Below are 25,492 nucleotides of genomic sequence, written 5' to 3' on the forward strand. Positions count from 1 at the left end.
CCATTCATCCTAACTTCAATTTTTTAAATGGCATTGCTATTGCTTCACATACTACAATCAAGCATGGTGAAGTCCAAAAGTGGAGTTCCCACTATTGTCATTGCAGAAATGAAGGCATACCTGTTCACTTCTATTTATTGGTCTCCTTTCTGGTTTAATTTTTGAAATCTCTCAGAATGTACAATTTAGCTATATCTAAAACCAAGTTCTCAGTAAATTGTATTTTGGGGTGATGTTGCTTATTATCTTTCTCTATACTATTCTGTAAATTAAGTTGTACTCTACAGTCAAAATTGTCCTTGGCTACAAGTCTTCCAGCTAAGGTAGTTTCTTGGGTCCTTCATCCGCATCGTGGTGACTTTTGCCTTAATTAAAACCTAAGAAACAGCAAGAGTCAAGAGTCCATGTTCTTTTTGTCCATTTCCCACTTTTTTAGAACCAATGACTTGATTTAAGCAGATCAGAACAAACTTCCGTAAATTCATGCAGTCTTCTGTTTCATCACCAATTATGATCTTTGTCCTATCCAGTTGATCTTGAAATGACTCTCGTGTTGGTAACCAAAAATTCCCTGTCTAGACATTTTCTCCTAAGTTATAGTCATTTCATTCGTGTGTGTGCATGTGCATGTGTGTGCGTGCGTGCGTGCGTGTGTGTGATGAAATTTGGTGCTCATCACATTCAACTCTTTCCAACTTTCTTGAAGAAAATATTCATGATGGGCTGTCGGGCTTCTGGGTAATCTACAATGTTTTCCCTTCCTTCATTCTTTGAACTCAAACCAACATTTTTGACATTGTTTCTATCGTTCTCCCCGTGCCCATCTTTGTACTGAAGTCACTGAGTAGTAAGGTATTGGTTAACTGTTGGAAGGACCTCCATAGCTTCTTCATAGGACCTTCTTCATCCCCTGAAACAGATGGTGGTCTGTAAGCAGCGCTTCTCTTCCTGGCTGTTGGTTTGCCAATTCGAATCACAAGCATTGCAAAGTGAGATGACCAAGTATTCTGTGAAATCAACTCCTTTATTTAGCTCTCCAAGAACCTACAAGTCATTCTACTAGTTACTGCAACTATCTTATATCTTCTATTTTATTTATAGCAAGATTAATATGGGTATGCTTAATAACCTGCATTTATATAGCTCTTTTAGGTTTACAAAGCATTGTTCAGTACATACGATTATCCCCACTTTATAGAATGAGGCTCAGTGAGTTTAAGTGACTTGCCCAGGGTACATAGCTAAGTATCAGAACCAGGATCTGAATCCAAGTCTGGCCTGTGTCTAAAATTAGCATCCTTTCCCTTACAGCACACTGCTTCTCGATCTCAATGAACAGATTACTCTAATAAAATATCAAGTTTTGGGTCATTAAACAGAAGTCACATGTAAGCATTAGTTTATAGAAAAGTTTGAAAACTGGGTGATACTTAGCATCTCCTGCCCTCCTTCTCCACCACCATCACTGAGGGAGATGGAGGCCACACAGCACCTTTCTGATTTTTGCTTCGAGCATCACCATGGCCAAAAATATCGTCTAGTGGCCAGTCTTCTAGTAATGCGCCTTTCATAGTAGAAGCAATGTTACATAGTGGAAAGAACCAGACTTAAAATCTCGGCTCTCCCACTCTGACCTCAGGCAAGTCCCTTCATCACCTCTCTGGGCCTCAGCTTCCTTATTCTTCTACCCATCCTTCAAACCTCAGTTCTAATGCCACTTAATAAAGCCTTCCTTGATCTCACCAGTTGAACACAAGCTTTCCCTCACTTCCCTTTGTCGCACCTTTCAAGTTTTACCTTCTCATTGGTGTCAAAGCCCCCCTTTAAGACTCTTAAACTTCATGGAAAGGAGTGTTCTAATCTTTTCTCTTCCCCAGCATTTAGAGCTCTCTGTAATAAACTGGTGCTTAATAAATGGTTGTGGAACACTAATGGTTCTCAGGAGATAATTAAGTTCCCTTTTTTTCCCTTAGGCTCTTCTAAAAGCAAAGGTGGCACTGGTGGTCCCAGGGTGTTGCCTTAGAGGAAGGAGTTGAGGCACATGGAGGTGGCTTCCGGTTAGGCTGGCAGGGAGATGTGAGGTCAAGGCCTAGAGAAATGATTCTGATGCTCACCCCACTCCCAGCCAGGGAGCATCCTTTCAATGACTTATTTTATTTCCTCTTATAAATGGGCACAACACAGAAAGAATTAAAAAATAATAATAATGGTACCATTACAAGACTGGGCCATGAGCCCAGGGCTTGGACTAGCTCCTCCCCCACCCCCAACATGATGGGGAAGGGTTCAGTTGGTCTCTTTCTCCCTTGTTATTCAAAAGTTTTGGCCATAAACTCAGGACAAAAAACAGTTCAACAGGTTGAGTGGGAAGGATATAGATAGGGTGGGGTAGGGGGTTTCTGCTCTCCCCTTTCTTCCGCCTGGATGCACAGACAATTGCCCCTCCAAGTCCCAGGCCCAGGGGTGGTTCTGTAGAGGGAGAGCCCCCAAAGAGGGGCCTGCTGCATGAGACAGTTCCTGTTAAAAATATTTACATGCATTCACTATTTGGGGGAGAGGGCCATGGTGCCAGCTGCAGCCCAGGAGGCTTCTTCAGGGTAAGCGCCAGAGCCTGGGACTTTCAGAAGCTCTCTAGACTGGACCATGTACCCTGTGATCCTCAAGCCCCAGTTCTTTTGGAGATCTTGCTATTTGTAAATCTATACAGGCTTCTTCAATTCCTATTTACAAGGAGAGCAGCCTGGGGTCACTGCCCCATGAATGGGGAGAAGAGGAAGGGGTGGCTATAGAAAGTGGAGGAATATTTGTCCTGAAATTGTGGATGAGATGCCCTGAAACAGAAAGGGGTGCCCCCTAGAAAATGCAGAGGGACACCCCAAAAGGTAGCTTTTTACAAAGAAGCTGCCTTGCTAATAGTTGAGTCTAGGAGGAATGGGAATGTCTGCTTCCTGGCAGCCCTCCCCACCCAAGCTCTCAGCATCTCTCAGGCCCTGGATTCAACGCCAGCTGACCCACAAGGGATCCCCTAACCACAAGGCTCCCCAGTCCAGTTGGCTTTCTCCTCTACCTTCCCTTTTCCACTGGGCACTCCACTAGGGGCCATTCCCATCAGTTTCCAAGGACCCCCAGAAATGGGAGAAATGAGTCACCAAAGATGGCCTCCTCAGAGAGTGTTATTCCTGGGGTTGAGGGGACCAAGGCTGTAGACACAATGACCCAACTCCTCGAGGGCTTCCTCCAGCCCCTAACCCTCCAACTCTCCTTATCTAGAGGAAGCTCTTGGGCTATATGAACTCCCCTCTGGCTAGAATGCCCTCATTACTGACAAAACTCACTTCTGGCAACCTACTGCCTATAACTTCTCACCCCCTTCCCCACCTACAAGAGATCCTCCCCAAGCCAAGCGCCTGCCTAGAAATGGGGTCAAGGTATAGGGTGATTCATTCGAACAGGACGGACACTGTGACATTCATATCATACTCATGGTCAGATAAAGGAAGGGGAGGTCCCATGAAAGGAACACTGATGGTAGCTTCACCCCTCTCCACACTCTCCCCACCAGTTTTCTGGGAGAGATATTACCTCATCTTTACTTCTCAGAGTCCTTTCCCATTTCTATCCACAAGGCTATATGTCAATTCAGACTTGGGAACCCATGGTGATGTGACAAAGATGAAGCCTAGGAAAAGGTCACTACTATAGGGACCCAGAAGGGACAGTTGGCATTCAGGCAACCCTATTCCCTGTCCCTCCTCACTCAAACATTTGGGGACCAACTTTTCCCCAGCTGTGCTCTGGCACTCCAGTGAGTTCCTAGCCTGAGGAAGACTGGCCCCATTCAGGCATCTTGGAGATGACACTAGACTCTTCCTCAAGGCCTGCCAATCACTGTGGCCCTACAAGTGGGTGGTGGGGAAACAAGACTGATGGAATAAGGTGAGTACCAGTGCTACAAGTGGGCAGAAGGCCCTGGATCTAACTGAAAAGAGGTTATGGACAGGAGTCCACGGAGGAAATGGGGCAGCAGGGACCGACATCTGGAGACCCTTCCACACCTCCTTCCTGGGATCTAGTCCATCAACTCAAGCTTCCATCCGGGCCTCAGACCAGACTTTTCTCCCTGCTTTCGCATTCCCCCAGAAGCTACAAGCCTCTCCCCATTCCCCATCTGCAGACTTCAAAATTCCCCAAGGGGATGGCCTGACTTTCTGACTTTGGGCTGGAGGAGCTGATAAAGCAAGAGGAATGAGATCAATGGGACATTAAGGGTGGGGATGGGAGGCAAACAGTCCAAAAACCAGGACTGTATCCCTGGAACTCCTTTCGGCCTCTCCTCCCCTGGTGCAAAACCACCTCCCCCAAGTTTGAGACAGCCTGCAACAGGCTCTGGGCCTCTGAAGGAGAGTGCATCCATCTAGAACAGACTGGCCCCAGCGTGAGGCCCACAGGTGACGATGCTATTCCAGTTTCTCGACAATCAGCATTGGGCGGCTCCCCTGGGGGCCCAGGGTCCAGGTGCGGAGGCCTCCAACAGTAGGTGCTCCCAAGAGATGGTAGGTTCCTCAGGTCTCTCAAGGAGGCAGAAGAAACAAACTGTATGGGCCAGGCTTTGTCTATGAATACGGCACCACTCCCAGACAAGGTCTAATAGTATGGAGATGCCTGGGACGGGGACAGGAAAGAGTGGAGTCCATAAGACAGGGAGCCCACTGCCAGCACAATCTTCACCAACCACAAGCTCTGGGCCAGGGACCTCCCAATGGGCTCCTGGGAGCCCTCTGGGGAGAAGGTACCAAAGGGCCTTGGGACGATCAACAGTCCCCCCACAGCGGTTCCCCAACGGGGAGGGCCAGTGTCCATATACTAGTCAACAGGCAGCTGGGCTGGGCAGAGGGCTAGGGGCTGCTCATGACTCTATCCAGGCAGGCACTAAGTGGCTTCCAAGAGTCAGCAGACCCATAGGCCCATGAACTGGTGGGAGCCGGCTTCACGTAGGAAGTCAAGGGCCTGAGGCCATTTCTAGGAAGTCAGTCGGTTTCAGTGAAAGTCCTTCCTTCCCCATCTCCATACCCTTCCTGGGACCATGCCCCAGTCCACAAGGGAGGGAGTCTGGAACTGGCAGACTGGAAGCACCCTTACAACTCCACCACAGAAGTCAGGCCCTGGTTCCTGGGTCCACCAGGAGTGTCCCCTTCCTTTCAAAATTCACAGGATCATTCTTAAAGCTGAACCTATCAGACTATTCTTCCATCCCACCACCCACCCTGGCTCATCCCACTAGCTCCAGGAATCCAGGAAAGGAGCGAATAACCTGTTAGCACAGGGAGAGGTGGAAGACAGACACCAGAACCTTCAGAGAATAGTGACTTCCCCACTCCCTCCTTCTCATCTTTTCTTTTAAAGAGATTCCTTAGCTGCCCGGCTCCAGCATGTGAGAACGTGAGGCTGGTGATACTGACTCAGGGTATGTCAATGACTGGTGTGTGGGAGAATTCTGCTGGGACGCATGATAGTATGGCTGGTGGGCCTGGTGTATGTGACTTTTTTGTGACTGTCTGCATGCTGGGTCATGTGAGTGATACACGTGGCTGGTTGTGACGAAGTCGTGTCTGGCAAAGGCTCCTCCTTGGGTGGCTGCCGTGCCTCGAGCAGAATATCTCTGCCCAGACACTCCCCCCACCCTCGCCAGCTCGACCCACAGAGAGAGTCTGTGCCCAGTCCAGCAAGGGGGATGGGGGAAGGAGAGAAGGAATGTCCCCCCTCCTCTGGAGAAGGCTTGAGCCAGCCACTCTCAGGCACTCTTGGCAAAGCCACATGCTTGTTAACCCTGACGCTGGTTGGCACTGAGAGGTAACTCAAGGTTTGGTCTGAGAGAGCCCCAGGAGCAGGGGGAAGGGGCAAAGGAGGGTGGAGAGCCTCCAGGCTCCCCACTCACTCCCCTCTCCCACTATCACCCCTCTTCCACTCAGACTGTCTCTGCCTCTTCCTCTCTATCCTCCCCCTACCTTCAATCCAGCACTGTCCACAGGGCTCACTTGCCATGGCCAAATGATGTCCGCCTAAGAGATGGCATTGGCTGTCATGGGCCCCTAAAACCACTAAGCTAAGGGTTCATGGCCCCATGACAAAAGGTGCCCCGCTGCCAGTCCAGGAGAAAACTCCCAGTCCCGAAGAGAAGGCCATTTAGAGCCCAAGGGAAAGGAGAAAGGGATTCCCAATCTCACCCCCTCATTTGTCAACCAAAGAAAGTTTTGTCTGACTCTTAACTTCTCCCACAGATAGGAATCTGGCCCAAAGTCCCTGGAGCCCTGGCCTGACTGGCCACTGGCTCCTCTGGAGCTCAGCTCTGGCCTGAAAAGTTGGAAGGGATGCTGATCAGAGCTCCTCTGGGAATAAGTGGGATCTGGGGAGAGGGAATCCAAGTTCTGTAGATGGGAGAGGGGAGGCTGGCTGCCCCCTTTCCAAGGTCCTGCCCCACGTGCCAGAGGGAGGGCACAAAGGTTTGTGGACAATGTCCCCCTGCACCAGCAGTAACTTGGGTCCAGTGCAGCAGAGGGATTCAGAAGACTCACAGTTCTGTCCAAGGGGTTAGCAAAAAGGGGGAAGGAGAGGAGAGGAAGGCCAGGGGGAGGGAAGGGAAGAGGAGGCACCGAGGTCCCTCTAGGCATAGAATTCCTCCTGTTTGTCCGGCTTCTGGTACGTGACGCTGGCCTGCTTTGGCTCCTCCAAGGTGTAGCTTCCTTCATCCTTTTTCTTCATGCGGTAGATGAGGAGGGTAACCAGAAAGGCAGCAAAGAGGGCTCCGACTACCCCACCCACAATCACCGCTGCAGGGAAGAATGAAGGAGCAGAGCTTAGGCCTGGGGCCATGGAGGATGGCCTGAAGGAGGGCAGAGGGTCAGGGCTCAGGGACTGGGAAGTGGCGTGGGGCCAACTCCAGGCTCTGGTTCTTGCTGCCACATCCCCCAAAGTGGAATAGGGACCCCTTGGTTTAAAGAGGGACCCTGAAGCCTGAGCTAGTGAGGATCCCCTGGGAGAAAAGGAAACTATGAGTGTGTGAATGACGGACGAATGACTCAAACACTCAGTGAGCATTTTAAGTTCTGGAGACTCCATCCTTCCATCCTTCCTTTCTCCTCCTTCCTATCTCCTATCCCCCCTTTTCCCCTCCCCCAACCCTGGCCGGCTCTTACCTACTAACACTTCCTTCCTCTCCAGGATATTCTTCTGAGGCAGCTGGGCTGCTGAGTTGCCCAAGTCGATGGTGTTATCAAACAGGCCTGGCCCAGGCTGTTCATCCTTGGGCTTCACTCCTGCTGAGGCGGTAGTGGTCTTTTCACCCACTGCCACCACTTCATTGTCCAGCTCTGGCTGGGTGATCCCCTCCTCTGGGGGCTCCGCGTCCCCACTGGGGAATGGTACCTCTGCCTCAACTTCCCGGTTTGTAGCCAGTGGGGCCTCTGGGGTAGGGGTCTGCAGGGACGGAGAACAGAAAGAGAGGAGAGTGGGCAGGGGCCTCACAGGGTTGGCTAGAGGCTTCATCCTTCCCTCAGCCTGGAAATCCCCCACTGGGCCATCACTCCCCCACCCCCAACCAGGAAAGACAAGTTCTCCCTCCCCTCCCAACCCCACAGATACTCCATGCCAAGCAGAAAGAACAGAGAGCAAAGAGAAAGGAAGGAGGAGAGACAGGAGGAGAAAAAGAGAGAAAACAGCCAGAGAGAGAGAAGAAGGAACAAAAAGAAGAAAAGAAAGTGGATACATGATGGGGTAAGGTTTTGATGGACTCTAATTATTTGTTGTAAGAAAAGGCTCTATTTGAGGAGGATCACCAAAAAGTGATATTGATGTAAAAATGTAAACAATAAACCATTTTGGAAGAAAAAAAAAAAGGAAGTCAAGAAAGGGGTAGAGAGAAAAGGGAGGAAAGAGGAAGGGATAAGAGGGACAAGAGATGAGAAAGCAATGCAGGATCACAGACTGGAAGTCAGGAAGGCCCTTAGGGGCCACCCAGTTCACCAGTGGGGGACTTGCAAGCTGGAGAAGCCAAGTAACTTGCCTAAAGTCACATAAGCAGTAACTTACAAAGCTGGGATTTGAACCCAGGTCTTTTGGATACAAATCCAGTGGAAAGAAGAAAAGAATAGGAGGAGGAGGAGGGATGGAGGAGAAGGAGAGAGAGTAGTAGAGGGAATGGATCAAGGAAGAATCAGGGAGGCCCATCTGGGAAATGGGGACAGCGCACATGGCCCGGCAGCGAATGCCACGCAGACAACAGCAGACATTTGTTAGTGCCCCGTTACAGTGACTGGCAGGAGCCTTCTCCCGCAGAAGAGGCTGTGGAAATATCAGCATCCTCACCTCAATCTGCTTGCTCACCCCCTCCATGTTCACCATCCTTAATCCCATCCCAACCCCCATCCCTCATTTTTTTATCTTCATTCCAAATCTCACTCCATTTGGCTTTTTCTAAATCTCTATTTCTTCACTGATCTCTAATCCCCAAGCCTATTCTCCCACCTGTGGCACCTCAGTGGGCACCAGGGCATCAGATCCCAGAGCTACAGTGCTCTTCTCGAAGACACCTGGAGGCTGAGAGGTTTCTGGCTTCGGCACGGTGCTTGGCGTGGCAGTGACCACCAGCTTTGGGGTGGATGCCTCTGTGTCCAGGCCAGAAGCCACTGCAGAGAGGGTGAGTGTGGCAGGGGCTGTGGCCTGGGCTGTGGCCTGAACTGTAGCCTGGACTGTGGCTGCCACTGTAGCTGGAGGAGGAGGCGGGAGCTTTGGGAGGGTTGTTGTCTGAGAAACCGGCACACTGATTGTGGACGGGGGGTATGTAGGGATGCTAGCGGTAGTCGGGATGATGTTGGTGGTAGCAGCGGCAGCGGTGGCCGTGGCTGGGGCCACAGTGGCCACGGCTGGGGCCTCAGTGGCCACAGCTGGGGCTGCAGTGGTCACGGCCTCTGTGGCCATGGTGGCGGCGGTGGCAGCAGCAGTGGGGACCACTGACACCTTGGTCACTGCCAAAACAGTGGTGGCAGGCTTGGGGGTGGGGCTCTCTGAAGGCTGCATCTCAAAAGGAGTGCCCATGGGCTGGATGGCACTGGTGGGCAGCACAGCTGGTGTGGTGGACAGGGCAACAGCTACATTGGTACTTATCCTCACAGCCTTCTCAATCCCAGACTCTTGCTCAAAGTCTAAAAGGAAGGAAAAAGAGGGGGGATTGTGGTGTTACTGTGAACCGTGGTTTTGTTGGAGCAGGGGGCTGCAGAGAGGACTGGTATTTTCTCACCCACCTTTCAGTTTAGTCTCTCTTTTGATAATATGGCAGAGAAGGGAATATGGCCTTTTCCCAAGGGTCCCTACCAGACCTAGGAGCTGATAAAGCATTCCTGGGAAGGACTTACTCCATTCTCTCTGCCTATCAAAATTCAACCCATCTATCCAAAGCCAGACCCCTACCTCTTCCAGAAGGCCTTCCGTGACTACCCCAGCAAGGTCACACTCCTAATGAGCCCTTTTCATACTTTCCTGTGTGCCCCACTCACTCAGTGGGCACCAGGCACCTACTGCCTGGTATGTTAACCTTTCATTGGCAGTTTATTTCTTCACCTAAAACCTAAGCTCTTGGAGAGGGAGACAAATCTATACTTGGAGACCCAGACTCCAGTTCCAGCTAAACCACCAACACTCTAAGTGTAGGCAGCTAGGTGGTGCTAGGCCTGGGGGTCAGGAAGACCTGAGTTCACAGGGTTAGTGTTCTCTGTATCCCTCACAGCACCCAGCACAATGCTAGGCACACAGGAGGACACACAGTACACACATGCCAACTGGTTGTAGGGATAGGGCCAGGAGCCAGCAGCTTCCTAGGCAGGCCAGTCCAAGGGTGCAGCAGCCCAGAGGTGGCCGAGGCAGAAAGAGGAGAGAAAGACTGAACTTACAGCCAGAGCCTGAGCCAGAATAGTGGTCATCTAGCTCATCATCTGGGAAGGAGTCATCGTCCCCGGATCCCTCCAGGTCCACCGGCCTCTCAAAGTTCTCACTGCGCCATCGCTGAGCCTAGGGAGGAGCAGAGGGACAGAGTTCAGCACCAAGGAATGAACCAGGCAGTCAGTGGACACCCAGGAGGGCTAGAGGCCCCACAGTCACATACCCATGGCAAAGAACCAGAGCCTGGAGCCACTTCCACGGCACCACTGAAAATCTCAGGGTGCCCACAACTGTGGGCCATTGTCCAACACCCCACACACACACACACACATTTAGGGTGAAGATACTGGGAATGCTGCTGAGCCCCGGCCTTCACAGGCATGGCTCAGCATCCCTGATTGGGTCAAATTCCCTTCTCACCCAATTATACAGAAGCACAGGCCTTCATGTCTTCCATGACCAATTCCCTAAAAGCAAGTCACTAGCTCAAAGGATTTACTAAGCCCCTACTACACATACCACATCCCTGTGCTAAGCACTGGAGCTACAAACCAAAAAATAGAAACTGTCCCTTCCCTCAAAGAGCATATACTCTAGAATGTGGCAAACAGCATGTGGAAAAATAAATAAATATAAACGTTCTTCATCCATAAAATGCAATCTATAAAAAATGTAATTTTAGGAGGCAGTAGCAACTGGAGATGGCTGGGGGGTGGGGCCTGGGGGGAGATCAGGAAAGGCCCCATAAAGGAGGAAGCCTTTGAGCTCAGCTTTGAAAGCAAGGTAGGATTCCTAGAAGCAGGGTGAGGGAGACTCAGGCTTGAAGAAGATTCTATTCAAAGCCATGGACATGGGAGATGACGTGTTGTGCGTGAGGAAAAGCGGTTAGACCAATTAGGAAAAACATGGCAGCTCTGTATCAAGGGGACGAGGGGCAAGCTGAGAGGTGGGAAGCAAAGGGGTGATGAGGGAAGCTGTAAAGGAAGAACAAGGTGGGTGGGGATCAGAACCTTGAAAGGAAAGAGATTGCTGGGTGAAGGAGAAAAAGGAGACACCAAAAGCTCTTGTTTTGAGGGAAGAAGGAGCAAAGGAGGAGGAACCCGAGGAGACACGATGGACAGCCCAGATCTCTGTCTACAAACCACACTTCTCCCAGAAGGATCTCGCTGTACCCAAAGCTCAGGACTTTCCAGAGAAGCTGCTGCTTTCCCATACCCCCCTCGCCCTCTGAGAGCGGCTACATGAAGCCAGAGCAGAGCCTGGGCACTCTGCCCAAGAAGACAAGAAGTTTCTGGATTGGCGGTCAGTAGATGATGACATCTGGACTGGTCTCTCTTCATTTTTCAGGAAAGGCACAGCTTATGGACTCCATCTCAGACAAGTGAAGGGGGTAGGGGAGGGCAGGGAGGAAAGCTAGGGAATCCAGAAGGAGAACTTGGAGCCTGGCGTTCAGGAAAACTTGGGAGTCAAGACTCCTCCATCCTGCTCTCATCTTTCCACTGACTACATCCCCCAGTCCAGCCTGAATCAGAGATCTGAGGCTGTGGTCTGGGCACGGTGCTGCCACAGTCAAAGGCAAGGATCTGATCCTTCTATGGTCCCTTCTGCCCTACACCAACTCACAAAACTGAAGCTCAACCATGGATACAAACAAATCTGTTCTGCTCAGGTCTGACTGTGTCCACATCTCAGTCAAAGACTGGGCCATAATCTTGGGTAAAGTCAAGTCCCATAGTCAAGTCAATACCTAGAAGGGCCCTGGTCCCAGAAGGAGCCCCAACCATTGGGGCAAAGATCCTCCTACCCTGAGGGCAGGTTAGGCCCTAATGCTAGACCCAGATTCACCCCCTAGGCTAGAGATAGACCTTCACCATGGACTCCAACTGTCCCCCAGCCTATCTAGGCTGCCAACTGACATCCCACCTACCTAGATGACAGACTAAGGTCTGACCCCAGTCACGGAGAGAGCCCATATGCCAGAAACAAAATGAGCCTAACGCTAGATCAGCCCTTAACCGAGCCCTAACACTAGACACAGACTGATCCCCTGCCCTGGGCACTGAAGCTGGAGTCAGGCAGACCTGGGCTCAACCCTGGCATTCGACCTTATTGAAATCATTTAGTCTCTCTGGGCCTCAATCTTCTCATCTGCCAAATAAGGGGGTTGGGCTAGATGGCCTCTAAGGTCCTTTCCCACTTCTAATCTATGATCCCATGATTCCCTACACCAGACACAAGATTAAGCCCTATTCTCACTAGCTGTGTGACCCTCGGCATGTCATTTACTTCTCATGGCCTCAGTTTCCTCATCTATAAAATGGGGGTAGAGCCTTAAAGCCTGCAAAGCACTCTATGTATCTCATTTGAGCCTCACAACAACCTTTCCAGGTAGATGCTATTAATACACCCATTTTTAGATAAGGAAACTGAGGCACAGAGAAGCTAAGAGTCACAAAGCTAGCAAGTGTGCCCGAGGTGGGAATTTGAACTAAGGTCTTACCAACTCGAAGTCCAAGGCTCTATCAAGTAGGCCACCTGCCTGATCTGTAAAGTGAGGGGTTGGACCTAATGACCTCTAAAGGTCACTTCTGAATCTAGCATCCTATCATCTCACCCACAGACTGAATCCCCAACCCTCGACTCAGACTGAGCCTTAACCCTGATCATACAACAATACCCTACCACACTCCAAGTTTGGATACAGAATCATCCCCCGCTCCAGCCACAAGCTGATGCTTAAGTCAGGGCTGAGTCAACCACTCAAATCACTGCAGACAAGTCCTAAGACTGGCTAAAGACTTAGCAAGTATCCTAGCTATGGACTGAGTCCAGGACCAAAGTCCCATCACTCATCTAATAAACATGATGCTTGGCCCATGAAAGAGTGGAAACAGCCTAGGGGAAGGGAAAGGAAGAAGCATTTATCCAAAGCCTACTATGTGCCAGGAACCTTGCTAAGCACTTTTTATTTGAGCCTACCCTGGGAGGTAGGTGCTATCATCCCCATTTTATAGTCAGGAAAACTGAGGCTGACAGCGGTTTAGTGACTTGCTCCAGCTAGTAAGTGTCTGAGCCCTGATTTGAACCCAGGTCTTTCTGACTCCCAGTTCTTTACTCCCCCTCCCCTCCTCCTAGGGACACAATTCAGAGAACAAACCAACCTGCTGAGGTGTGGGGCATCCTCCCCATATGTGAAAGGAGGCATTAATTATTAGTAGCTAGAACTAAGTCATAATCCCTCCTCACCCCACTAAAGAAAAGAGTACTATTTCATGAATTCATTCATTCAGTAATTTACTGACAGCTTGCTAAGGCTGTAAAACTCTTTAATGTTTTGATGTCTGGAGGAGAAAATGAAAATATATTGCTGGCTGCTCCACGTGCCTCCAGCTGCTCGTGCCCTCCTTCCCAAAGTACCCTGTATTTAACTAAGCAATAATTCTCGGTGTTTATTCTTCTTTGTCAATGCACCCATCTTCCCCCGTTAGAATGTAAGCTCTTTGCAAGTAGGAACTGTTTCACTGTATTTGCAGCCCTAGTACCTAGGACAGCACCTAGCACAGCACCTAGCACATAATTGGTCTTAAAAGCTTGTTAAGTGGGCAGCTAGGTAGAGCAGAGGATAGAGCACCAGTCCTACAGTCAGGAGGACCTGAGTTCAAATCTGGACTCAGACACTTGACACTTACTAGGAATGAAAGAAAGCGTGTTAATTCACGGATAGGGAAGGTGCAAAGAAATGATCTTTTCTGGATGGGTTAGCACAGGAAGTTTCATGAAAGCAGTATCCATCTCCTAACTATATACGTCTTCACTGGCCATGCCCCATGCCTGGGGTGCTTTGCCCCCTCACCTCTCCCTCCAGGTTTACCCAGTTTCTTTCAAGACTCAGCTCAAATCCCACTTTCTGCATCCCCCTCCCATCCCCACTAGTGTCCTCCCTCTGGGATTATCTCTCATTATCCTGTATGTATTTTGCAAAGACCTAGTTGCTTACATGTTGCCCCTCCATTAGGGGCAGCTAGGTGGTGTGGTGGATAGAGTGCCCAGTCTGGAATTCAGGAAGACTCATCTTGAGTTCAAATCCAACCTCAGACACTAATTGTATGACCTTGGGCAAGTCACTTAACCCTGTCTACCTCAGTTTCCTCATCTGTAAAATAAGCCAGGGCAGGAAACGGCAAAGCACTCCAATATCTTTGCCAAGAAAACCCCAAATGCGGTCATGGAGAGTCAGACATGACTGAACTAACTCCTCTATTAGAAAGGGAGCTCCTTGAGGGCAGGGACCCAGTTTCTTTGCATCCCTAGGGCTCGGCACAGAGTAAGAGCTAAGTAAACACTTGTTGGTGATGGTGATGATAATCAATCAATAAACACTTATTAAGCTTAAGCTCCTACTGTGTGCTAGGCACCACCCTAAGCTCTGGGGATGACAACATGCAAACAAATACATACAATGCAAACTATACATGGGATACATTTGTTGCTGTTATTCAGTCATGTCTGACTCTTCATGGCCCTATTTGGGGTTTTCTTGGCAAAGATACTGGAGCAGTGTGCCATTTCCTCCTCCAGCTCATTTTACAGATGAGGAAACTGAGGCAAAGAGGGTTAAGTGAGCTGCCCAGGGTCACACAGCTAGTAAGTGTCTGAAGCCAGATTTGAACTCAGGTCATCCTGATTCCAGGCCTGGCACTCTATCTAGTGGCTGCCCCGATGCAGGATAAATAGAAAATAACTAATAGAGGGAAGGCAGGGAAATAAGAGGGGTTGGGGAAGGCTTCCTGTAGAAGGGATTTTAGTTGGGACTTCAAGGAAGCCAGGGAGGTCAGTAGTTGGAGTGGAGGAGGGACGGCATTCCAGACCCAGGGGACAGGGAGAGAAAATGCCCAGAGCCAAGAGATGGAATGTCTCGCTCATGGAACAGCCAGAAGGCCAGCATCACTGGCCTGAAGAATATATGTTGGGGAGGAAGGTATAAGAAGACTAGAAAGGTAGGAGGGGGCTAGGTTATGAGGGGCTTTGAACTCCAAACAGAACATTTTGTATGTGATCTTGGAGGCAATAGGGAGCCACTGGAGTTTATTGAGTAGGGGAGTGACACGGGCAGACCTGAGCTTTAGGACAATCACTTTAGTGGCCGAATGGAGGACGGATTAGAGTAGGGACAGACTTGAGGCAGGCAGACCCACCAGCACGTTATTGCAATAGTCCAGGTGTGAGGGGATGAGGGCCTGCACCAGGGAGGTGGCAGTATCAGAGGAGAGGAGAGACACACCTTGATAAAGGCTTGGATATTGGGGGGAGGTCGGTGAGAGAGCATGAAGAGTCCAGGATGACCCCTAGTTTGTGAGCATGAGGGACTGGGAGGATGGTGTTGCCCTCTACAGTAATAGGGAAGGTAGGAGGTTGCAGGTGGGAGGGAGGTTTAGGGGGAAAGATGATGAGCCCTGTTTGGGTTTAAGATGCCTTGCCATTTAAACCAGGCCTTGAAGGATGGATAGAATTTCAACAGGTGGAGAGTGGTGAGAGGTCATACAAGAGTAAATGCATGAAGTGGGAAAGAGATGGCTGAATTCAGGGAAAGAAGATCGCCCAAAGGATCAGAAGGCATGGGGAAAGTCTGATGCGGTCACACAGACCGCTCAACAGCCCACCTCCGGGTCTTAGACATACATACAAAAGATGGAGGCTGAGGGCAAGGAGCTGAGCGTGATGACACAAGCATGTTCCAAGACCTGTGAAAACAGTGTCAGGAATGCCACAGCATCAGAATGAGGAAAGGCCTGTGGGACATAACATGGACAGCAAAGAAGGTGGGGTTGGGGAACTAAGGCAGGAAGATCAAAGCAGGGACAAAGCCACTGCCTCAGGACAGCCCGAGACAGCAGAAGATGGTGAAAGCCCCAAACCAAACCAACCCTGCTCATCTCTTACTTTGCCTGTTTTCTCTGCAGACTGGAAAGTATGAAACAACACGGCACGGTTAAGTGAAAAGTGACCTTTCCATGATGAGTGAGGAGTTGGGAAGTAGCCCACTGCCCTAAAAGGTTTCATGTCACAAGACCTACACCAGTGACAATCCCCGGCACTGAAAGAAAGGGATGTGGTTACTGAGCCATTGCCAATCATTGAAAAATTGTAGAGAACAGACAAGGCCCTGTGGGTCTGGCAAAAGGCAAATGGAGGCCTGATTTTCAAGAAGAGGAAGAGGGTGGGTTCTTCAAACGATGAGCTAATAGCCTGATTTCTATTCCTGGCAGCCCACTCAAGTCCGTTATGAAAGGGGTGCTCTCTGAACACTTTTGAAAGCACTGAGAGCCAGTATGGGTTCCTGAAGAATGGATCACGTACCTGACTAACCTCATTTCCTTTCCTTTTGGACTCAGTCACTAGACTGGGAGAGCAGGAAAAGGGCACAGATGCAGTATACCTCGATGTCAGTAATGCATATGACGGTCCATGACCCACATCCTTGTGAATGAGAGACAGGAAAGAGGAGAGACAGATACAGACAGGGGGACAGAAGGAGGAGGGACAAGGAAGGGAACAGTGAGAGAGGACAGAGAGAGAGAGAGAGACAGAAGAGACAGAGACAAAGAGAGAGAGGCAAAGAGAGACAGAAATAGAGAGACAGAGAGAAAGAGGGAAAGAAAGACACAGAGAGAGAAAGAGACAGAGAGGAAAGATAAGAGTCAGAGACACAGAAAGAGAGAGAGAGATACAGGGACAGGCAGACACAGTGATACAGAGACAGAGACACACAGGAAGAGAGGGAAAGAGAGACAGACAGACAGACAGAGACAAAGAGAGATATGCCACCCTGGCAACAACCACACAAATGAAGAGAACAATAAATAGCATTAGGCTCAAGTTAAGTGTAATTTGGACACTGCCTTGTTAAAGCACACAGCCTTCCTGCTTTTAATGAATGGTAAATTCTAACAGTGAAGGCCAGCAAGTCCCATTAGACACAAGTGCCGCTTTTTGTGTTACTCTGCTGAGCTTGGGGGGGGGGGGGCGGGAAGCCTGGTATACTTTGTTGGGATGTATTTATATTTATCTGCAGAGTTTGAACCCATCAGATCTATGATTTCACTAGCTTTGGGGATTCCCAGTGAAAACTCCCTTCTCCCAATCCTGATCCACGCATGCTTGGCACCCTGCAGTCCTAGAGAGTTTACTAGGGGGATTAACAGGTAAAATGGCTTGGCCAAAGTCATGCAGTCAGTGTGCACCAGAGGTGACACTGGAATCCTGATCTTCCTGATTCCAGCATGCTAAGACTGTGCCATGATATTATTCTGGTTGCTGTTGCCAGTGTTGTTACTGTTAATTCATTTCAGCTGTATCTGACTCTTCGTGACCCCATTTGGGGTTCCCTCGGCAAAGATACTGGAGTGGTTTGCTACTTCCTTCTCCAGTTCATTTTACAGATGAGAAGACTTGCCCAGGGTCACACAACTAGGAAGTGTCTGAGGCCAAATATGAACTCATGAAGATGAATCACCCTATTCTAGACAAGTCATCTATTCTAGATGAGACAAAATTAATCAAACTTTAAAGACAGTTTGGAGAGGTGTCCACTAGACAACAGTATGCTTAAGTGTACTTGGTTCAGGGCCTGACACACAATAGGCACATTTATTAAAATGTTTGCAGACCACCTGACTTAACTGAACCAAAGAGTGGTGATGGGTGGAGAGATGTCAAACTGGAGAGATCCCAGTGGAGGGAGGGACCTACTCTCGTGTTCTGTTCAACACTTACATCAGTGATTCGGATGAAGGTATAGATGGCTCATCAAACTGTAGAAGACAGAAAGTTTGGAAGAATAGGGTGACACACTGAGATGACAGAATGAGGACCCAAAATATCTCACTAGGTTAGAATGATGGGCTGATGCCCTGCCTTTCTGCTAGGTTCTGAACTCATTTCCAGCGAAATATTGGTAAACAAAAGAGAGCCTGGATTCAAATACAGCTTGGGATGCTTCCTGCTTTGGGTTGGTCATTTACCTTCCCTGGGCCAATGAACTGATTTACAGAACAGAGCAGAAACAGGGAAGCAACACACACAATGACTCCATCCACATAAATGAAAGGAATGGAAAACTGAAACTGAGCACTGGGTAATTCTGATCATCCAACTGGGCCACCAAGAAAAGAAGAAAAAGCGCAGCTCCCTCCCTCCTTTGCAGAAAGGGGCAATTATGGGCATGGAACACTGCATACACCACCGCACTGCGTGAATGAGGATCAAATTGCTTAATTTTCTCTCTCTCTTTGTCTCTCTCTCTCTCTCTCTGTCTCTGTCTCTCTCTCTCTCTCTCTCTCTCCCCCATCTTTCTCCTCTCTCTGTCTCTCCCCTTTCTGTCTCTATCTCCCTCTGTCTTTCTTTTGTGTTTCTCCCTGTCTCCTCTGTCTATCCCTGCCTTCTGTCTCCTGTCTCTTCTTTCTCCTCCCTCTGTCTCTTCCTCCTCTGTCTCTTTCTCTGTCTGTCCCTTCCTTCTGTCTCCTCTGTCTCTTCCTTCTCCTCCCTCTATCTCTTCCTCCGCCTCCCTCTGTCCCTTCCTCCTCTGTTTCTCTTTCTCTGTCTATCCCTGTCTCCTTTCTCTGTCTCTTCTCTATCTCGTCTGTCTCTCTCCCTCCCTCTTCCTCCTTTGTCTCTCTTTCTCTGCCCATCCCTGCCTCCTGTCTCCTCTCTCTTCTCTTTATCTCCTTTCTCTCTATCTCTCTCTTCTCTCTCTTCTCTCTCTGTCTCTCTCTTCTCTCTCTCTCTGTCTCCTCTCTGCCAGTCTCCCTTTCTCTTCCTCCTCTGTCTCTCTCTCTCTCTATCCCTTTCTCCTCTATGTCTCTGTCTCTGTCTGTGTGTCTGTCTCTCTCTCTCTCTGTTTTGAGCTAAGTGGGAAGAGGATATTTTTGGAAATGAAGGCACCATAAAAACAAAACATCCCAATAAATTTGTTTAAAGAGAAAAACTGTATTCTCCTACACTTGGGTTGGAAGAAACCACCTGCGGCAGTAGTGGATGGCCAGAGGACAGCCCCTGTGAAAAAGCCTCAGGTAGTTTTCATGGACCACTCCACGGCAGATCCAAATGGCAATGCCACCTGAGCCTTCCTGAACAAACATACGGTGAGTGACAGTCCCACTGCAAGAGCTCTGGTTGGCTCCCTCACACCTGGAGCCCTGGCAGGGAGTTCTGGGAGGCACATTTTGAAAGGAACATTGATGAGCTGGTAGTCAAGGGAAGGAAACAGCCTGAATAATCATTGACTGAAGGAACTGGGGATGACAAGATGTGGGGAGAACATGTCAGATGGGAAGGCCCAAGTTCAAATCCTGTCTCAGGTACCTGTGACCTTAGGCAAGTCATTCTGGGCCTCAGTTTTCCCATCTGAAAAATTGAGGAGGGGGGAAGGTAGACTCCATGACTTCTAAGATCTCAGCAACGAGGACCTGTAGTTGGGTGGTGGCGGATGCAGGAGGAGAAAGGGGACAAATGATGATTTCATTATCGCTCTAGAACTGGCAGGAATCTCAGAGGCCAGCTGGCCCAACCCCCTTCACAGAGGAGGAAAGTGTGACCCAGAGAAGTGATATCATTGGCCCAACGTAGTAAGTAAGCATCAGGGGTGGGATCTGAACCCAGGTCTTCTGACTCTACCACCAGACTCTCTTTCCACGTACCAGCCCCCAGACTTCGCCACCTCTTCCAGGGATCCGGCAGAGGGAGAATCAAGAGAGTCAGGTCATTGACTGGCTAGGAGAGCTGGGGAGGAAAAAAAAGATGGCACCTCAGGAGCCTGAGATCATGGCCACAGAGCAGGAAGGGCCTCCCGGGGCTCAGAGCGGGACCAGACACTGAGACATTTGATTTCGAGACGGTTGAGGAGAAAGCAGAATATGCTCCAGTGGGGTCCCATTGAGTTTGGCTAGGCTGACCTCCCCAGCCCTCATTCTCATTTCTGCTTCTGTTCCCACTGTTCACTCCCTCTCCCACTTAGCGATCAGGAAGGATCCTTCCACTGGAAAATTCTTACAGATTCCTCAGTGGCTGTGTTTTCCCAGTTCTTGAAAGGTGTTTCTCCCAGAAGGTGCCTGAAGGAGAGCCCTCCCATCTCTCTTAAATGTTCAGTCTCCCGAACCCGGGGTTCACAAAGCCAGACTAGATCTTTGGAAAGGTTTCCACCCCAGCCAGGCTCTCTGAGCCAAGCCCAGGGGCTGGGGAACCCCAAGGCAAGACACAGCAGGACCCTATGAAGCCTAGCCCTCTCCAAGTGTGGGATGGGGAAAGCGGTCCTCATTGGGGGCAAGAGGGCAGGAAGTTATTAACCCTGAAAGAGTCCAGCAACCTTCCCTCAGGCTCAGTAATGAATTAATCAGTATTTACTTGCTGGAAGTGACTCATGGAGTGGAACAATTAGCATAATTGCTCCCACGACTAATTGCTTTGATTACTGGGACTTCCCACTTTTGAGTCATCTCGGAAGCTTGGAGGGCTCCCCATATACACCTTTGCCAACTAGGGGTCCTGGCCCCAAGGTCCAGAGGGGGATCCTATGACTGAGGAAGAAGAGAGAGGAAGGGGCAGTCCTGGGGCCCCCAATTCTGACCCCTCTCATGTCAGAAAGTACGGAATGTCGGAACAGGAAGAGGCTTCAGAGATGATCTCATCCAAGCCCCCCAATAGAGAAGAGGAAAGAAAGCCCTGGAAAGAGGGACTGACCTACCCATGATGTCACGGTGGCAGCAGCAGGCCCCAGCTCTCCTGCTAAATGGGTCAGAGTTCAATGTCTTACACTACCTCACCACTCCTTGACCAGGGAGGAAGGGAGGGACAGGCTAGCAACGAGAGCCGGAAGATGGCAGATTCATCAGCGTTTGGGGGGATTTCTGCATTCAGAGCGCATAGTCACCGAGAGACTCGCAAAGACATACTACACACACACACACACACACACACACACACACACACACACACACAATATGACAAAGAGATACATTCCCTATGACATGCACAACATAGTCACACACACACCCTACACAGACTTACAAAGACGTACTCACACAAAGACACAACATGCTACGTATGTTGCTCACAAAGATACACAAAAACTCATAAAGGCTCATTCACACACATACACAAATGCTGAACAAAGGCTTGCAAAGACACACACATAGGGGCATACCACACACAGGTGAACCTGTAAACAGGTAAACAGAACAGGTAAACTGGAACAGGTAAAGGGAGAGAAAGAGAAAGAAGAGGAGGGAGAGACAGAGAAAGAGAAAGTGGTGGAAGAGGAAGGATGGAGGGATGGAGGGAGGGAGGGAGGGAGAGAGAGGAAGAGACAGAGAAAGATAAAGTGGGGGAAGAGGAAGGATGGAGGGAGGGAGGGAGGGAGAGAGAGGGAGAGACAGAGAAAGATAAAGTGGGGGAAGAGGAAAGATGGAGGGAAGGAAGGAGGAGAGGGAGGGAGAGGGAAAGAGAGAAAAGGAGGGAAAGATAGAGAAACAGAGGGGGGAGGGGGAGGCAGTAAAGAGAGAAGGTATTTAACAGCCATGAGTAGCAGAGAAAAACATCAAGCCTCCTATGAATCAATCAGTCTCCACTCAGGTAGCTCTCACCTAGATACTATTAATCCCCATCCCAGTAGCCCCTGACATGACAACAGTTGCCATGACGACCATCTCCTCCATCCTAATGACTAGGAGCTGAAACTCCCCACAGAGCTGAGAAGGAGACTATGCAAAAGGGAGAGATCAAGAGCCAGGGGACAGAAAGGGAGGATGAGGGACAGAGGAGAGAGACAGAGGAACAGGAAGGAAGGGCAGCAGGAAAGAAGAGGGAATGAGAGTAAAAGTGGGTCAGAGGAATAGAGAGAGAGCCACAAAGAGCCACACACATCTCTCTCCTCTCCTCCCCGTCCACCTGGGGCGGAGTGGGGGTGGGGGGGAAGGATGAGGCAGGGAAGGAGAAATGGACAATGGCATCAAAGAGGAAAGACACGGGGGAGGAGGAAGGGAGGGAGACAGAGGGAGAAAAAGGCAAAGGGCAAGAGAGATCGAGGGAAAGAGTGAGAGACAAAAAATGGCAGAGACAGAAGTAAAGTGGGAAAGATAAAAGGTAGAAAAGGGGCCTAGAGAAGTAGAAGGTAGGGCCAGAAAGGCAAAGAAGGACAAGAAGGACAGGGGGACGGAAAGAGGGAGGAACAGGGAGTTTCAAAGGACAACAAAAGGCAGAGGTGGGACTGAAGAGAGAGGGGAAGGGGAAATGAGCATTGAGAGGTGAGGGAGAGTAAGGGACAGAATATGGAATAAGAGAGAGAGCAGAGAGAGATAAGGAGACAGGAGGGACAAACAGACGAAGGCGGGCAATGAGGGACGTGAAGGACCACATGGGTGACCTTGGCCAAGTCAATCTCTTTGGGCTCAGTTTCCCCACATGAAAAATGAGGCTGGACTAAATGCCCTCTGAGGTTCCTTCTAGTTCCAGATCTAGAATCCTGTGATACTAGAGGGAGGGGAGAACAGGAAAGAGATGGAGGAGAATGAAAGAGAGAGAGGGTCAGGAAGAACTGGGAAGGAGGGGCTAGAAGAGAAGAGAGAGACAGAACAAAGGCAGGAGAGGAGGACAGGTCACAGAGGGAAGGGTAAAGGACAGAAGGAGGGGAGGGATGGGGTGGGTGGGGGGAGAATTGTGTATGTATGCATCTGTGTATGTGTGAAATAGAACAATCACACATCTTAATTTAGCTCCACACACCCATCAAACAAAGATAAAATAAGGCAAGGAGAAGCGCCAGTGGTTTTCCAAATCCCTATCCGAGTGGCCCGTTACTCCCCAGACAAGCTGTTCCTTAAGTATGAAAGGAAGAGGCACAGCCAGGGCTTGGGAAGGGGGCAGGGTGGGGGGGATGAAAAGAGCAGAGAGAGTGGGAAGCCAGGGAACAGGCACCAATAACCATTAGGGTACGCCAAAAGCAGCCACGTTTCTTTAAAGGCCAGGAAAGAGGGGAAGAAAAGAATGACAGAATGTCCACGCTGGAAGGGAGCTCAGAGCCCATCCTGGCCAAGTCCTACAACCTAATGAGAATCCCCTTCTACAGCAGGCCCAACAAAGGCTCACCTGTCACTTAAAATAACAGCTCACATTTTCCAGAGCAAGTCAACAAGTATTTATTAATCACCAACTGTGTGTCAGGCACTGTGCTAAGCACTGGGCGTACAAATCAAGCAAAAAGAAGGACAGTCCCTGCCCCCACTGGAGCTGCAGAGAACCTCAGTCATCTAGTCCATTTCCTCATCAGCTGCGCTCAAGAACCCTTCCCATCCATTCTCTCGTTCAGCCTTCCCAACACGCTCCTGAGGACTGGCCTCACTGTCCTCTTCATCCATGAAGATACTGAGGTTCAGGGGGGTTACGTGACTTTCCCCTACGACAGGATCTCAGAGCTGGAGGAGAGCTAAAAGGTATTTAACTCAGCCTGAACCCCAGGACAGCACCTCCAGCGAATGGCCAACCAGCCTTCACTTGTAAATAATAATACTCAATGTTAGTGCTGGGTCTCGACCCTAGGATGTTTACTGTGTCCTTTCCACTACAGCATGCTGAAAGGATAATGTTGGTCCAAGTCCTTGAGAGGTCATCTAGTCCGTCCCTCTGGCTCTCGACACGAGGCCACTAAGAAAGGACATGGCTCAGGCTTCCAGCTGCAGTCAGACAGGTGGGCAGAAGTCCAGGGGATGCTGGGGTGGGACTAGAGAGTGAGATGTATGCTCTACCAGCCTGGGTCCTAGCCTGGGCTCTGAGACTCACTATGTAATCCTGGGCAAGTTACTTCATCCTCTCAGAACCTCAGTTTTCTCACCTGTAAATCATCATATTCTCCACCTCATGGGAGAATGCAAAGATCATAATGGATGGGACAGAATGGATAGGAAGCCACTTTGGAAACTTAAGAGGTCAAGGTCTAGCTACCTCAGATTCCAAAAAATGCCATGCCAAACAGTACAATTTCACTTAATTTGCACCTGTGATTGAACAGATAAAGCCCCAAATTCCCCAGGAGTACCTGCCCCTCTCCCATAGATTCCTCCCTTCTCTGCTCTTTAGAACTTAACATAAGGCTCCTTCCCCAGACAACAACCAGAGCATTTCCCACCCCACCTCCCATGAATACCAGTCCACTCAAGACTTCAACACACACACAGATTTCTCAGCATACCCAACATATCTCTCATATATAGGTATACACACATTGGCATATATGAGCTCACTTTCTTCCCTCCACAGACCTGACTATAGTTTCCCAGTTCAGTAAGGTCCTGTCCTCCACCTTGACCCCTTGCCCTTCTTCATATCTAGGGAAATCTTAACCCTGAGTCTCACTCTTCCCCCACCCCCCATCTTCCTTCTCTGTTCCTAACCTCAGTTGAGAGGGGTCCACTACAGATCTGTTCTCTAACTTCAAGTGGGCCCTCCAGGCTAAACTATAATCCTTTTATTCATTTCTGATTAATTCACTCTAACACTCCCCAGAGAACAGCTGTTCTCTCTTCTTAAGCCCAAATCCCATCCCTGGGCCCCCCTCTCTACAGAGGAGCTCCCCACCTATTTTACTGAGAATGAGGCCCTCAGCGGGACAGCCCTTGTTTTCATGCCTCAAAATGCCTGCCTTCACCTCCATTCTTTCCTCCTTCGCTCCAGTTTCTAAGGAAAAGGTGGCCCCTGTTCCTGCCCAGGCTAACCTCTCAGTATGCTGCCTTGAATCCATCCTTCTTACATTTTGAAACTCATCACCATCATTGGCTCATTTTCAGTGCCATGACACAGGCTTAGGTCTTGCCTAGTCTTTACCAAAACCTTCTCTTGACCCTGTGATCCTCTCAAGCCATCATCCAAGTAGGTCTCTCCTACCTTTGACGACCAAAAACTTCTACTCACTTCCTTACTCCTTACTCCCCCAATACCTTGCAAAGTGGCTTCCAACCCACCACCCTACTGAAATTGCTATGGAACCTCTTCATTACTCGATCCAATGGTCTTTTCTCAATCCTTATCCCCCTTGACCTTTCTGTAGTATTCATCACTGTTGACCAATCCCCTTGTGTGGACACTATCCCCTTCCTCCCTGAGCTTCTGTGAGATTACTCTCCTCTGGTTCCCCTCTTTCCCATCTGAACATTCCTTCTGAGGCTCCTTCATTGGTTCATCCATCAACATGCAGGGGCCCCTCATGTTCTGTCCTTGGCCCTCTTTCCTTCTCTCTTTACACTCTCCTATGATGATCTCATCTCTCTCATGGCTTCAATTATCACCTTTCTGCACATGACTTTTTAATTTGTACGTTCTGCCCCCATCTCTCCCCTGGAGTTTCCCATCCAAGCAATTGCTGGGCGCCTCCATGGAGATATCGTGCTGGCTTCCCAAAGACAACATGCCTCAAACTGAACTCTGCACTGCCAAAATATGTGCACACATCTCTCCAAAAGCTTCTCCTTCCTTCCCATATCCCCATTTCTGTTATTCTGTGGTTCTGTTCACCACCAAC

General features: G+C 49.6%; 1 protein-coding gene across 1 annotated transcript in view; it reads right to left on the reverse strand.

The window, feature by feature from the left end:
* Positions 1-1,005: 1,005 nt before the first annotated feature.
* Positions 1,006-25,492, reverse strand: part of SDC3 (syndecan 3) — a 72,294-nt gene continuing 47,807 nt past the window's right edge. Inside the window, exons 2-5 of the mRNA XM_027864399.1 lie at positions 9,942-10,059; positions 8,521-9,197; positions 7,194-7,473; positions 1,006-6,827 (exon numbers count right to left, since the gene is read on the reverse strand). Of these exons, the coding sequence (XP_027720200.1) occupies positions 6,661-6,827; positions 7,194-7,473; positions 8,521-9,197; positions 9,942-10,059 (1,242 nt within the window). The 3' untranslated portion in view covers positions 1,006-6,660. The remainder of the gene's footprint in view (positions 6,828-7,193; positions 7,474-8,520; positions 9,198-9,941; positions 10,060-25,492) is intronic.

Source organism: Vombatus ursinus, unplaced genomic scaffold (assembly GCF_900497805.2).
Source record: "Vombatus ursinus unplaced genomic scaffold, bare-nosed wombat genome assembly UNPS02014775.1, whole genome shotgun sequence".
Classification (NCBI taxonomy): domain Eukaryota; kingdom Metazoa; phylum Chordata; class Mammalia; order Diprotodontia; family Vombatidae; genus Vombatus; species Vombatus ursinus.